At 33.6% G+C, this 15,423-nt stretch overlaps 6 protein-coding genes across 6 annotated transcripts; 3 read left to right on the plus strand and 3 right to left on the minus strand.

Moving 5' to 3' along the window:
• Positions 1-336: 336 nt before the first annotated feature.
• Positions 337-1,635, plus strand: NAEGRDRAFT_71582 (uncharacterized protein; the record flags this gene model as incomplete). The annotated part of the gene is made up of 1 exon (XM_002673300.1): positions 337-1,635. One exon carries the CDS (start codon positions 337-339, stop codon positions 1,633-1,635), a length of 1,299 nt encoding a protein of 432 aa, XP_002673346.1.
• Positions 1,636-2,413: 778 nt separating this feature from the next.
• Positions 2,414-2,833, minus strand: NAEGRDRAFT_71583 (uncharacterized protein; the record flags this gene model as incomplete). Its single annotated transcript, XM_002673370.1, has 1 exon — positions 2,414-2,833. One exon carries the CDS (start codon positions 2,831-2,833, stop codon positions 2,414-2,416), a length of 420 nt encoding a protein of 139 aa, XP_002673416.1.
• Positions 2,834-3,459: 626 nt separating this feature from the next.
• NAEGRDRAFT_51679 (uncharacterized protein) lies at positions 3,460-7,422 on the plus strand (the record flags this gene model as incomplete). The annotated part of the gene is made up of 1 exon (XM_002673301.1): positions 3,460-7,422. One exon carries the CDS (start codon positions 3,460-3,462, stop codon positions 7,420-7,422), a length of 3,963 nt encoding a protein of 1,320 aa, XP_002673347.1.
• A 202-nt stretch (positions 7,423-7,624) lies between these two features.
• Positions 7,625-9,083, minus strand: NAEGRDRAFT_71585 (uncharacterized protein; the record flags this gene model as incomplete). The annotated part of the gene is made up of 2 exons (XM_002673371.1): positions 7,625-8,558; positions 8,599-9,083. The coding sequence occupies 2 exons, from the start codon at positions 9,081-9,083 to the stop codon at positions 7,625-7,627; spliced, it is 1,419 nt and encodes a 472-aa protein (XP_002673417.1).
• Positions 9,084-10,790: 1,707 nt separating this feature from the next.
• On the minus strand, positions 10,791-13,187 carry NAEGRDRAFT_51681 (uncharacterized protein; the record flags this gene model as incomplete). Its single annotated transcript, XM_002673372.1, has 1 exon — positions 10,791-13,187. One exon carries the CDS (start codon positions 13,185-13,187, stop codon positions 10,791-10,793), a length of 2,397 nt encoding a protein of 798 aa, XP_002673418.1.
• Positions 13,188-13,533: 346 nt separating this feature from the next.
• Positions 13,534-15,071, plus strand: NAEGRDRAFT_71587 (uncharacterized protein; the record flags this gene model as incomplete). Its single annotated transcript, XM_002673302.1, has 5 exons — positions 13,534-13,669; positions 13,719-13,851; positions 13,898-13,976; positions 14,019-14,498; positions 14,553-15,071. The coding sequence occupies 5 exons, from the start codon at positions 13,534-13,536 to the stop codon at positions 15,069-15,071; spliced, it is 1,347 nt and encodes a 448-aa protein (XP_002673348.1).
• Between the last annotated feature and the right edge of the window lie 352 nt (positions 15,072-15,423).

The following is a 15,423-nucleotide window of genomic DNA, read 5'->3' on the forward strand; positions in this document are numbered from 1 at the left end:
CTTGTTCACCATTAAATGTTGGTTGTATCAAAACTGAGGATCCAATACACAGAGATCTCACCTTAAAGCATTGTAATCTAATGGGTAATCTACAATTATTTAGTATTTGTGTAATGGAAAGATTGAACTGTTGATCAACTTCTGAATTTTGGAAAGAACAGTTGACAAAGTAAACAGGCAAACCAATATTTCACATATAGCACTGAACAACAAATACTGATGTAATCTTTATCAAATTCATCCACATAATTACGCCTAAACGTGTTGAAGAAAGAGTTTTCAATAATTATTCGTCCAATAATTAATTTAATAATTTAAAATTGACAAATAGAAAAAATGAGAAAGGCTCTTATCATTTCCTTGCTCATTGCTTGTTTATTATCTTGTGTGCTCTTGATGAGCAATAATCAAGTCAAGGCAGAAGAGAATGATGATTTTTGGAATGCCATTCCGACAACAACAGTTGCTTCTAATCAATTAAATGATGATACGTTATCAACCAGTACTTCCGATGACGAAGAAATGGTTCCATCATCAACAACAACACCATCAACAACCAATAATGACAATATTAAATCAACAACAAATCAAAAGGAAGAGGATGAGGAATTTGATTTTAATGAAGATGACTTTACTTCAATTCAATCCAAATTAATTCAAGAACAAAAGGAACCATCGGAAGAACAATCAAATGAAAAGCAAGAAGAAACACAACAAGAACCAGTTCGTTTGTTTGGACTTGTTAAACAAGAACATTATTACTATGAAATGGGATTTGTTGCTTTCATTTTGGCTTCTGGTATTATTTACGTTATCGGAAGATCTGCAGGTGAAAAGGTTTTCATGGAATGGGCTGAAAAGAATTTAGTTAACAAGATTATGAACAAGCACTTTACTAAAGTCAACTTTATGCGTGATAGTGCTAATCAATATATTGTTTATGCAACTGGTAATGAAGCCATTAAACACATGACTTTGAAGGTCACTACACCAAATAAGCAAGATTTGTTGATGGGATTACTTTTAAAGCCAATTATGGGATTGTTAAATGGAACTTCTATGCTTTCTCAACCTGAAATTTCATTGGAAATGACTTTACCAAGAAGATTTATTGTTCTATTTGGTATGTGTGAACCAAAGAATTATAAGAATTTCTTAAAGCAACATGAACCTCTTCAACTTTACACCAAGCATGCCCAATGTGATGTTAATGGAAAGCAATTTGCTGTTTTTACAGATACTCCAACTTTGATTACAAAGCTCATGTCTCAATCCTTTGTTTCCTATATTGAATCTGATCTCTTGGTCAGTGACATGCTCAAGCCAAGAATTGCTGGAACTAATCTTGTTAATTGCATTACTCTCAGAACCAAGATTCAATTCAACAAGACATTATCAGAAGGTGATAAACATAATTCAAAGAATAAGGCCAAACACGAAAACTGGTTGGATGAATTGATCAATTTTATTTCATTCGATTTTAATTTGACTCAACAAGAAAATGACAGAAATATTAAAAACAGAATGGAAGTTAAGGAAAATATTGAAAAGGAAGAAAAGAAACAAAAGTTAAAGGAAGAATCAAAGGAAAATAGACTGAAGAAACTCAAAGGTGGAAATAAGAAAACCAAATAAATAATTATTCAAGAATCTCTGAAAGCAAATCACATTGAACACCTCCATTAAATTAATTAGTATAAGTGGAGAGGTAGATGATGGAAGTTCATCTTAGCTCGTTCATCTCTCCTTGACAGAGAATCCAAACTCAATCATCCTGTTGTTTCTCCATTAAATTCTTATTAATTTTGATTGTTGCAAGTATTTTGGTGCTTACAATCATGTGGATTTGCCCAAACAGTCTAAGCTTTAAGAGGGCAAAAAAGTGGTAATGTTTCCTCAGCAGCAATTCCAACAAGTATTGAAGTCTGTTACTTGGTAGAAGATACCTTACAATAGGCCAAAGGCGCAACATATCCGAAAGTCTTTCTTAAAGCTTCATTTCCGAAAAGATATAATAAGTGTAATCAATGAGCTGAATACGCAAACGAAACCATTTTTTTCTTAGGTTGAATTAACACCCACATTTGCTAGGACATAATGAAGTGGTGCGATGGTTTCAATTCAATCGGAATATTTTCATTATCACCACTATGACTCAAAATGTTCATTTTCTGGAAAGTTTTACTTTATTGATAACTTTCCATTAAGTGGACGAAATTTCATAATGGGAATCTCAAAATTTCCCTTCCCTTACTTGGTAAAATTTCAAGCGTTGATGTCAATTGAAAAACCGAAATATCCTCAATCAATATAGCTCGGAACCAACAGTTAGTAATTTCGGATCATGAACTGCACTTTAGATGCAAAAAGAAAGATTATTGAAAAGTTTACATTCATTAAATTTCACTTTTAATTATTGACGAAAAGCTACAAGCACAACATTGATAATAATTCCAGCTAGGAAGAAGTAACAACCACTAATCAATCCATAAAATAAAGGTCTTGGCATATTTGGATTAATTGCAGTATTCACAGTTGTCATTGCCAAGAATCCAAATCCAACCAAAGCACCAAACAGAAAACCATCAGCAATTGAATTGATGTTGAATGCTTCAACCATCATACTACTCGTAATGGTGGTCACAACTGTACAAATCAAAGGTCCAATTATAAAGATTGGTGCTAGTTTATTCTCTGGTTGATATCTTCTTCCCAATGCTTCTGCATAGACCCTCCCAAAGAGTGCAGTAAACCACAAACCACCCAAAAAGGAAGCACACAAAGTAGCAACGAGAATTGCAATCCAATTCAATGCTAATAATGAAGGAAACATTTGATTCTTTTTTTCTGTATTGAAATTGAATGGATCCGGCTGCTATTTTTGACATTTATTTTGATTGATGGTTCATAAAATTATGTGAATGTTCGAGCAGGTAGAGGAATTGTAAATGGGCTGAACGATGTTAATTTTCTAATTTTAATACTTGATTACAATATCTATGACACAATAAATATTTCCAAAAGCGTTCTTTGTAAAAATAACCAAAAAATCTTTCTCATTTGTGCAATTATTCCACCACTCTAATAAATTCCACAAGTGCTCAAATTCAACATCCACCTCCTCTTTATCTCAGTACAGAACCGTTCCTTAATATCTCACCAATTAAATAGTCTATTTCATATATGGGCCACTTACCATCAGGATCACACTTATCTTTTATCAGCAAGAGAACTTGGCTTCTCAAAAAAAATGAAACAACACCAGCCTTCCTCCTCACAACAACACCGGCAGTCATACAACAATAATAATACTGGCGGTAGTAGCAGTGTTATTATTGGTGGAGAGAAGGCCACACAAAATAATAGAGCAAGTGGTAATAGTACATCTGTTGAAAGTATTGCATCTGCTGGTGGTCTAATAATAATACAGTGGTAGTGGGTCAAGTATCATCATCTACTATGTCGGGAAGAATGGAAAATAATAATCAAGGTGGATTTAATAGACGTTCTGTTCCAGACTTTTTTAAAAACAATAGTGAGCCAATAAAGAAGAATAATCAGCAAGGTTTCACGAATAATGGTAGTGGTTCGAATCGAAATAATCACAGAAATACATCAGACAATGTAAATCCAAATAATAACATGAAACCATCATCATCTAATAGTAATAATACTTCCACGAATAATTATCAACAGAAAACACATTATAAGAATAATAATTATAAAGGAAATGTTCACCAAAATTCAGAACAAAACGATAATTACCAAAGGAAACAATACAAACATTATAACAAGCAACAAGTCAATCATCAAAACCAAACGGAGAATAGACATTCTAGTAATATAAAACAAACACTTGATACTCACTCTAATGAACCATTTGGAGGTGGTTCCGACCAACAACTTGAACCCACATACAATAGACAAAATAAGTATACTAGACAACCCTACAAGAAGCAGGTCTATGCTAAGCAACCTATTTCAACATCAGAGTCTGTTTCTATGGTAAATAGTAGTACATTTGGTTCTCAATCATCTACAAGCACTATCACGTCCAATACCAGTGATCTCTCTCACTATAGTACACACCCAGAATTAAACAAGAAGATTAGATCAGAACTATCAAACAAGCAACAAGAATCAAAAGCTAAACAGTCAGGTGTTGGTGGAACTCTTTCCTACACATCTCAACTGTTCTATCCTTCCTATATGTATACTTCTAATGCGAGTAACAGTAATAATAATTCATATATGCCTACAGTTCTAGAAGGTTGTCACTATTATGTACCACCTACTTTTTATCAGGTACCAACCTCACCAGTCGAAACCCAGAAGAAAGAAGTGACAAAGACTCTTCCTTCACCATCAAAGAGGAAAAAGAGAGAAATTGAAAATGATTCCTCCAGTGAAGATGAAGATGATGAATCAATTTCATCAGTTGGTAGTCAAATTCAATTGAGTTTTGAAGATGATGATTATATTGTGGGATTTGCCTCATTTAATGGATCTTTCTTTTTTTGTTGGCAAAAAGCAACCAAGGAGTCAGAATCTCAAGCAAAAATAAGAGATATTCTCACATTGAGTTCCAAGTATAGTGGATCTAAACCAGAAACACTATTTTCTAAATGTATCAAGAATAAGTCTATTTATGCAGCCCTTAAAAAGTTTATCAAGAAGTTGATCAAACAAAATCAACCTTTTAATCCATATTTGATTAATTCGCATTCATCTCTATTGATGAAATTGTTTTTGACCTCGTCAAATACTTGGTTAGAATTTGCTTCCAACTTACCTGCTATTTCTAACAAATTTGCCAAGCTTAAGGCCAGAGAAGTTAAATTACTTCTTTCTGAATATTCTACAGAATGGAATTATTTTAGTGATATTGATTTGACAAAGGAAGAAAATATAACATCGCTTATTACTGGAGATGAGAACGAACTTGTAAAGAAATTTATGAAAAGAGTTGAAAGGGAGGACTTTTCTAAATTTAAAAGAAGATCTCATCTTCTTACATGTTCTTGGGTTTGTAAATGTCCGAATGGTAATGAAGATGTATTTAAAGAATTGCTTAAAACAATTAGAACAGTACAGCCAACACTATCATCAAGTCAAGAAAAGTTGAATCAAATATTCGAAAGAGAAAAGAACGATACAAAACCTCAGAAAATGACAATATGTGAATTAGTAGCAAAGGTAGATGATTTTGATGCAGATCTGACTAATTTCAAACTTAAAAAGCCAGAAACATCCATCTTTTCAGAGAGAAGGGTTGTTGATTCTGACTTTTCAGAAACCTTCATCAAAGAACTTTCTATTATTGTTTCTCTAAATATTTTCCAAGAGTTGAAATACAAGTATGATTTCTCTCACAAGAAACAAAAAGGTGCTGCAAATGATTTCAAGAAGCTTTACTCAATAGTTGATGTTGAGACTCAAAAGAAGAAGACAGCTTTCAATGCTAAAATCCAATCTGCATACAAAGATGAGTCATCCCAGATTTCTACATTAGAGTTAGAGGAGCACGAGAAGCTCATTCATCAACTCATTCAATTTGTTACCTACGACAAAGAATATCGATGCTTCCAGAGGTATTATGACTTGTTAAAGACAGAAGAGGATGACATCAATAGAATGTTCGGATGGTTCCAATTTCCGTATCAACTGAAGGCAGTGCAATGGCTAAAGAGACTAAATGCCAATATTAACTGGGTGGATATATATTTGAATAGAATTCATGCTTCACCACATTTTGAGGAAGATATTTTAAAGATGATTGATGAGGAATGTGACAGATCTTGTAATTGGGCTAATGAGTCTAGATATTCCTTCTTAGATTATTCAGACAAAACTTTTACAATTGATAAGAAAGGTACTAAGGATTGTGATGATGCATTTACTATCCTTGATCACAATACAAATTCAATCAAAATTGCTGTCCATATTACAGATGTTGCCTCAACAATTCTCAGAAATATTGATTTTTCCAAGAATGTACCACCTGTAGAAGAAAAGAAAGATGCAAACAAACGCTATACTGGAAACAAATCAAAATTCAATGATCATCCAATATTCCAAAGTGCACTTTTCTCAGAAGCAGCAAGAAGAATTATGTCAATCTATATTCCAGGTGTTGAGGAAACCTATGCTCCTTGTTTCCCAAGACATTTATCTGAAGAGCTTCTCTCTTTAATTGATAAGAGACCAAAAGAAGTAATTTCTCACATCTTTATTATTTATAATAATGGAAAGGTTGAATGTAAAGGTGTTGTGAAAGGGCTCATCCAAGTGAATCATTCATACTTTTTCGAAGAAGCTGATGAAAAAATTGATTCACCATATGCTGATCCATTCTGGAAACATTTATATGATTGTTGCTGTGCTATTCATGAAGAGAGACTTGCGCACGGAGCTAAGAAATTTACTCCTGGTGTTGTTCCACTTGGTGGTGTTGATTTATCACTTGATTATCAAGATGATTCTCCAAATCCAGAAATTCATGTTAATACTCATAGACAAAATCCATCCAAGTCTTCAAAAATAATTACAGAGTTCAGTATTTTACTCAATTCTACTATGGCTAAATATTTTTATGATAACAAAATATGTGGTCTCTACAAGGAGTTTTACCAAACCTACAATAGGCTTTTACCAGAGTCTATTAAAGATATGGATATTGAGGAATTTGTTGAAGTAGCTTCAATTCTTGACCCAGAAGGAAATGAAACAAATTACCTAGCTCAAGGTAAAACTCAACAAAATGAGAACTATACTGCTCTACAAAACTTTGAGAAAGAATTGAAAAATCAAGGAAGCAGAAAGACAACTAATATTGGTAAGATTACAACAAAACCAACCAAATTCTACCAAAATATTATTGGCGTTGAATTATATATGCAACTTTCCTCTCCTCTTAGAAGATGGCTTGATTTAGTATTACAAGTACAACTTGTTCATCATCTTAATACAATTGAAGCTGGCATTCCATGGAAAGGTCTTGAGAGTAGTTTATTCAGTGAAGAGATTTTGCATTATTGGAGTGAAAAGGTTTCAGACAAGATCGAAACAGTCAAAGATATGGAAAAACAAGTCATGTACCATTACTTTTTATTATATTTGAAAAAGAACATGGATGCATTGAAAGGTCCATATTTATTAGATTGTGTTTCAGAAATTAACTTTAGAAAGGGTAAAAGAACGAATCACCCAAAACACAAACATAATATTGATTATGACAATCTTGTAAACAAATCAAAACCAGTCATAACTCAGCTATTGAGATTAAGATTAGTCAATTATAATTACTTTGCAATTGAAGCTTATGTCACCAGTAACATGGTTGACATGGACGAAATTACCTTAGTCAAGGTTGTAGATATTGATTGTTACACTCACACAATTTCTGCTGAATTAGTGCAGTAAAATGTGCTCCTTCGTGAGGCTGCTATGAATGGCACTGCCTGGTAAAAGGTAGTCAGCATTTCTCCATGAAATAAAGATTGCTTGTTCATTGTGAACAGGCTCGAATAATTAAAACTTAAATTGATAACTTGGCATTTGTTGTTAAAGAAATGAAGATTCTCCAAGATAAATTGTCTTGACTTGCTACCAAATTGGTTGCCAATTATTTCTCCCAAAATTGTCTCAACATTTCTTCAACGTTTGAATAACCATTATTTCTTTCATACTTGGTGTTAAGTGATAGGATAAGTTCCAAAATTGCTTGACTAACTTCTTGCTTTTGATGTGCTACCACGTGAACGAGTCTGGAGTATGTTAAAACAGCCAAATCAACAAAAGGAAGTGTCAACAAAGGAACAGTAGAAAAGTAGGGATTGGTTGCTGCCTGACTGGCAATATCCAAACTTAGAATCCAGGCTTCCTCAATATTATCTGGATCTGCCAAAAGGATCACAGCAAGCTTAAATCCTTTTTCTATAAAGAGATGAATCAAAAATGCTATGTTTCTATGTGATTCGGATTCTGCAGAGAAATCAAAATTGTTTTGAATTACTGTGTCGATATAGGATGAGCACAAGTCAATTACCTTATAAGTTTGTGGAAGTTTTTCACGCTCAGTTGGAAGTTCGAATGTTGATTTCACATCCAAAAACTGTTTGGTTAATAAGGGGAAAAAATCTACAAGTCCTTGTGGGCCATTGTTTTCATAGCAAAGTGTGAAGTGCATTCCTAATTTGAGTAGTTCTAGCCATTTTTGTGTATTTTTCACAGCAATGCTTGAATTTTCAGTGCAATCACTAACGAAGTATTTAACTAAATCCAAATACATACTTGCTTCCTTGTACCTCTTTCTAGCAAGATTATGTGATGCAAAATTAAGCATGGACATACCAGCATAAATGTTTGTGTGATTATCGAAATGAGAAGCTACCAACAGCCTTGCATGCTGAAAACATAAATCAGAATATTGTTTTGAGCCTATTCTTTGCTCAGCCCACGCGACAATAGAAAATAAAAATGCAGAAACAGAATCGTCTAGTTCATCCAATGCATCAATCAAATTTTGCAATTCGTTTTTTGGCACACTCTCAAAAATACTGAATGTTGTAAACACAAAAGTTCAGTAAAACAACTTACGTTGAATTATAAAACTTTAACGTATTTCTAACATCCAGATTTAACCCTTTCTTGGTTGAATTAACTGAATGATTAATTATAAAACATTGTTCATAGCATGGAGTTTTCTTTTTTTGCTTCTTTTGTACAGCTAGCGGTTTGAGATTTTTATATTCACATTGTTTCCCACTCTTTAAACAAGATGAACACGATGGAAGCAATTTATCGCATCGTTTGTGATGAAATCTACACAATGTGCAGGCATACTCGCTCTTACTCTCCATGTTGTATGGATGATAGGGAACAACTTTTGTGGTACTATCTTGTGATGATTGTGGAGAAGAACTCTTCAGTTCTTTTGAAATAATATCGACACTTATTTTCCTAGTTGGTAGTGGTCTACCTGAAGCTGATGATGACCCACCCGAGGCTTCCTTCAAACTTGAGCCATTACTACTCGAAGAAGATTGTGATGGTGGGCTCCTATTGGCGGGTGAATTTGTCATTTTTTTAATCTAATTTTTGTGCTGACTACGGCGACTCACTTTACAAGAGTCGTGAACAACACGTTTAATTAAGGAAAATTAATGACAATCTAAGATTGAATAGCCATAAAATTTAAAGTCATCTTCTTGTTTATAATAATTATTTTCTCTCAATATTTGTTGCCTTAATGAAAAGAGATTGACTAGACCCACATCAAGGATGGTCAACAAACAATATAGGCGGAGATATTAATTACATTAAAAAAAATATGCCATCATCAAAGCAAGATTTTCAATTCCTGGAAAAGATTGGAAGTGGAAGTTATGGAGAAGTATTCAAAGTGAGAAGGATCAATGATGGAAAATATTATGTGATTAAACAAATTTCTATTGAGGATTTATCTCCAAAGGAACAAATGGATGCACTGAATGAAATTGCAATATTAAGTAGGGCGGAACATAATTATGTAATTTCTTATTATGATTCGTTTCTTTGCCCTGAAAGTCACAAGTTAAATATAGTGATGGAGTATGCTTCGAATGGATCTTTATTTGAGTTTTTAAAAAAGCAACACGGAAAATTACTGCAAGAGAATATGATTTGGAAATTGTTTATTCAAATTACTTCAGCCTTAAATTATTTACATAATCTGAAAATTCTTCACAGAGATATTAAGAGTCTGAACATTTTTATTGATGGAAATGGAAATGCAAAGATTGGAGATTTTGGCGTCTCAAGATTGTTAACCAATTCTAAAGAATTTGCAAGTACAATTCTTGGAAGTTTTTATTATTTAAGTCCAGAAATTTGTGAAGGTCTACCGTATGATGAAAGATCTGATATTTGGTCTTTAGGTTGTGTTCTATATGAGATGTGTTGTTTGAAACATCCATTTGATTCATCCAATCAAGGAGCATTAGTTTTAAAGATTTTGACAGGAAAATATGCGCCAATTAGCTCCATATATTCTGCTGAACTGGCACAAATGGTGAAAAATTGCTTGAATACTAAGGTTAAATCAAGACCAACTACCATGCAAATTTTAAACAACAGTCTTGTTGTAAAAAAAGCAAAAGAGTTAGACATTCAAATAGATGCTCTCAGAACACCATCCTCTCCACTCACTCCTACCACAGTCAACATTGAGCTTGGTTCTCCTCAACAAAAAAACAAGAATAGAGCACCACAAGCTATTAGACCAAGCTCAAAGTACAGTAACCGTAATGTAGTCAGAACAAACACGCCTTCTTCTATACCTGTCAAAAAGGTAGTTGTTTCAAACGAATTGAAGTTTGAAATTGTAAATAGAGAGCTTAACAATTCAATTCAAGAGGTCAGACAACTACCAAAAATACCAATGGAATCAAAAGCACCTACAAATAAGAAAGATCCAAACTTGACTGTTTATAGTAAGAAGAAGTCTCAACCTCTAATTGAACCGCCACCTTCTAGGGTTGTAGAAAATAATTTAGAAAGTCCAAAAAGAGCTCAACCTGCTGAAATTGAAATGCTTAAGGCCAAGTGTTTAGGAAAAATATCTGATTCCACTCTCACTGAGCTTATCACGTTCTTTAAAGATGCCATTGAAAAGGACACTCCTCAAGAAGATTATCAGGATTTCGTTTCTAAGCGTATTGGAAACAATGCTGACATTATCCAAAATATTTATAAGATTATTTACCTAGAAAGTCTTGCTGATTAATAAATATTTTGGCTACTGTTGTAATTTATCGAAGCCAACCCTTGCAGTTCTTACTACCACAAAGACATTTAACTCTTTTCTCTACAATATACTCATAATCAAATGTAAGTTCCTCTCCTTCTTTGATGTCTCGTTTGCAAAAGAATGCAATGTCACCATATCTTGGATCTCTGATCTCATTGCACACTAATAATTGCTTTAAATTACCATCACAAGAATGGTTTAAAAATCTAGTGACGTTACCTATGAAGGTTGAATCAATTGTGTATTCACATTGAACACCTCCATGAGCAAGATCAAATAAATAACTTAGGCCTTTTCTATCATATCTTTCACCTCTCTTCTCAGCAATAGCATCTGTAATAAGCTCTCCAAAGTAGACCTCTACGAATTGTCCTTTTGAGAGCTTTTGATTAGCTCTTAAACCCCAACCTCTATTCTTAGTTTTAAAAACACATAATTTAACATTACTTCCTTTTTGCACAACCCTGTTGGGACAAGTTTCAGAGCACCCACAATCTCTATTGCACTCTAAAATTACATATTTTGTATCAATATCTCTTAACTTTCCACTGTTGTCGTAGTAAACTTCATCACCTCTTCTAACAGGATTGAATTGACTTGGATCAAATATGTCTGTTCTGAATTCTTGTTGAAGTCTGAGACATTTACAACCCTTTCCACACTTATTTTTACAATCACATGCTTCAGAGTTTTTAAGAGCTGCCATTACTTCTCTTTGGTCTTCTGTGATTCCTTCACCGTACGTGTTACTTGTTGCATAAGCAAATGGCTCAAATTCAGAAAAATCAACTGCATTTACAACAGGTACGGCTGTCCTAGATTTACCAAGAGAAATATCATCAAAGTAGTAGAAATGAGGAGATCCTTTCTTTTTTCCTAACAGCTCTGGTAAGGTTTCACCATTAATAGTCTTACTAACCATAGATCTTATATAATTAAAGTGCCTACGAATAAATCTCTTCTTATGGTTGATCAAGTCATCAATTTTGTTGCAGGGATCACTAGGGTCCCTGTTTAAATCATCGTCGTCGTCTTCGCCCTCACTGTCACTTACAGTTATTTTACCCTTATTTGAAAGGAATGACTTGGAGTAAGGATATGCTGATACAGTCTTAGAAATGGCCTTGTCAATCAGCTTGTCAACGTTTTCTAGTGCTTGGTTCAAAATATTTAAATCCATGGTTTCTTCAACATGGAAATTGTTGAACTCTTTCCAATTTAAAGACTTTTCCAAATCACATGCATGTCTCTTTTTTGACTTGATATACTTTTTAATAACCTCTGGATCTCTTCCAAATGAAAGACACACAACGGTCAACCAGTGGACAGGCAGTCTGTCAAATACTTCATTTTTGGACAGCTCATCCAAAACATCCTTTTCTCGTTGAATGAGGTGTGTAGACTTTACAAGGGAACTAAATATTATCCATCTAGTATCCGTTATCACACCGATCATTTGCGATTTAAAATTATCATAAACAATTTGAGAAACATTTTCAACTTCAATTATGCCTTGTAAAAATGAATTCAGATAAGACATGATTTGGTCGTGAAGGGCATGCTTTTGATAGTCGTCCACAACCTCCAAAGCAATTTCACAAGGAGAAGTCATAGAGTCAACTTGAATTGTTCTTTCATCATTTTCCCAATGTGTAATTGACATGTTTTTCTCTGTAGGTATTCTATACTTCATTCTGAAACCAAAATCACACCTGCTCTCTGTTATAAGAACAGGATTATTTGTGAAATACCCAATGACTGCAAAGTATTTTTGACCATCATTTCTAGGAGTACAACTTCCAAGATAGATTCCTTTAAATTCCTCAATGTAAACCTCACACAAATATTCAGTAGGATTAAATTTGTGAATTTGTTCCTTTAGTTGAAGTTTAAATCCAGAGTCACCTTCCCACTCAAACATTTCATGAATCATTTCTTTTTTAATTTCAAAGACCTCTGAGCTTGCATCTGCACAAATGTCATAAACAGATGGAGGAATACTATTGTCCACTATAATAATATTCATAAAACTAATCATTTCCAAATACTTTTCCTTGATTTTCATTTGTAAAGGAGGAGAAATCTTGTTGTTATTACATCGGAACCCATGTCTTGTTAGCCACTCAATCGCACCAGACTTGGTAGAAAAGTTTCTACCGCTCATGTGTTCGATCTGACTCCACAGTACGTCAATAGAAATAGCATCACCCTCCAACACTTGTAGAATAAATTTTAAAAAAGATAAAAAGTCTGGGGAATATTGAATTTTCTGTAATGCTCCACAAACATTTATATCAAATGTTGTTCGGATTGTTTTTTGCTTTTTTGTTTTAGAACCTGTTACCACAACATCAGAATCATCATCCGAACCTGATGATTGTTTGTTCCGTTTAGACATTTTTTTATCGTTAAAAATTTTAAAATTAAAAAATTTGGCGGGAATATCATGATCCTTAACAGTGAAACCATAAAAGAATTGTCGTATGCTGAATATTGAGAAATTGAAAAAATCACCATCATGTTGAAAAAATAAACTCCTCCAGTATCTTCATGAGAATACATTTCAACTTATTGAAGATCGTTGAGTGGAGATTCTGAACTGTATCTTGTTGGAAATGTATTTTGTTTTAAACTATTTCTCCAAATAAAATTTTCACACCAATTAAGGATTGAAAAACACTTACCATTACAGTTTCCATATTAAACTCTATAAAGGGCGAGCTTTTCGACTCTACCTTAAAAAAATGTCTAGAGTTTTCTCTTGCTACTCGTTACTGTTGTTTCTAGTGATTTGTACCTTGTGGATGGCTCAGATGAGTACTTCCCTTGTTCCTGTTAAGCAACCGTATATTATATGGCCAGATTCCAAGACAGGAAATGGTAAGTGTTGTGATTTGATGAATGGAAAATCCTAAGATCCAATGTGCAGCTGTTGTTTACTTTAAGAATTCAGGACCTTTCCAAACTGAAGTTTTGTGGGTTGGTGCTGCAGCATGGAATGATCAATATCAAGTAAGAAATAAGGTTGCTCAATTGGTAAGAGCTGGAATTGTGCCATTCATGTATGTTATTTAACAAATTGCATCATTAATGATATGATTTTTAAAGTAATTCTTATCAATTCGGAGACAATGGACTTAGAGGAAATTATGATTATGCTGTAAAGTTTGATACAGAAGTTGCCAAAGTAAGTTTATAACAGAGTCAATTGTTTTTAAAGTGAGGAAAGGCGATTGGAAATTCATTTGCTATTATTAATTTGGAAACTGAATGGGATGTTGATGAAGTTTTAGGAATTTTCCAATCAAATGCTGGTAAACAATGCTTGTTGGACAGAATTCAAGCTTTCAGAACCTATGCTCCAAATGCTGTTATTGTGAGCTCACCTGGTCTTTGGAAGCCAGCTTCATCTTATTCATTCTTTGCACCAATTGATAAGAAACTGAATCAAAGAGCAATGTTGAATCATATTGTCAACTCTTATGATAGTAATTGTGCAAGAACTCCATATGGTGGATTCTGGCAATATGGAGCCAAGTCAGCTAGCTCTGCTATTGAGTTAATGCTTTCCAATGTAAACTCTAATTTTCAAAAAATTCAAGATGCTTGGGGTGATGAAGATTATGAATGGATTATGAGTGATGTAGCAGTTACTTCTTGTGGATGGGGAGATCAAAACCAAGCCCAAATTCTTCATGAAATTACCAATGTAAGTATTAAGAAAATGCCATACTTGTTATTTAATATCCATTCAATAATTAAGAACATTGATTGTTTGTATGCTTCAGGCTTCCGTGGATACGTTTTGAGAAATTCTGGTCCAGATGTTAACGAAAGAGCTATGGGTATTCAAAATGAAGGAATGTTCAAATTCACCAGTAATCAATACTCACCAGTTGTTCTTGGAAATGGTTTGAATAAGATGGTTTCATTCTTGAGAGGATCAAGTAAACCAGTTTGTTCTGGTGCTTCTAGCCCATCAAGTGGTGGAGGTAGTTCTGGAGGTTCTTCACCATCATCTTCCGATTTCACTATTAGAGGAGATCCAGGTATTAATGAATGGTGGGTTGAATTATATGTTAATCCAGCTTCAAGTGTTAGATCCATAACTTTCAAATGCAATGGTCTAACAACCACATTGGACAAATCATCTTGGTCAGCAACTCAATTCTCTAAAGGACTTTCTTCAAGATGTCCAATTGGAACAAAAGCTGAAGTCACAGTTAATGGTCAAAAATACTCTATGGTTTATGGAATTGCTCAACCTGCAAAGAAAATGTAATTTCTCGAACGAAACCTTATTAAACTTGTATGTTTAAAATTATTATTATCGTAATTTTCTTACTTTAAAAAAATGTCATCAAGAAAGCAAAGTGCCAAACCAAAAGCCAAATTCAACAAGCCAGAATATTGTTTGAATTTTAGTGCATCGGAAATGATAACAATAACATCAGAAGATGGTTTTCAATTTTATATCGATAAGAGATGTGCTTCCTTTTGCAAAAGATTTAGAGAAGGTAAATAATCGTTATAATTTAATGGAGATAGGAAATACAAAAATATTATTACTAATACAATAACAATAATCAAAACAGAAATTGATGAAGGAAAAACTGTAATTTGTGTAGACTATC

The sequence above is a fragment of the Naegleria gruberi genome (genome assembly GCF_000004985.1).
Source record: "Naegleria gruberi genomic scaffold NAEGRscaffold_47, whole genome shotgun sequence".
In the NCBI taxonomy this organism is placed as follows: domain Eukaryota; phylum Heterolobosea; class Eutetramitea; order Acrasida; family Naegleriidae; genus Naegleria; species Naegleria gruberi.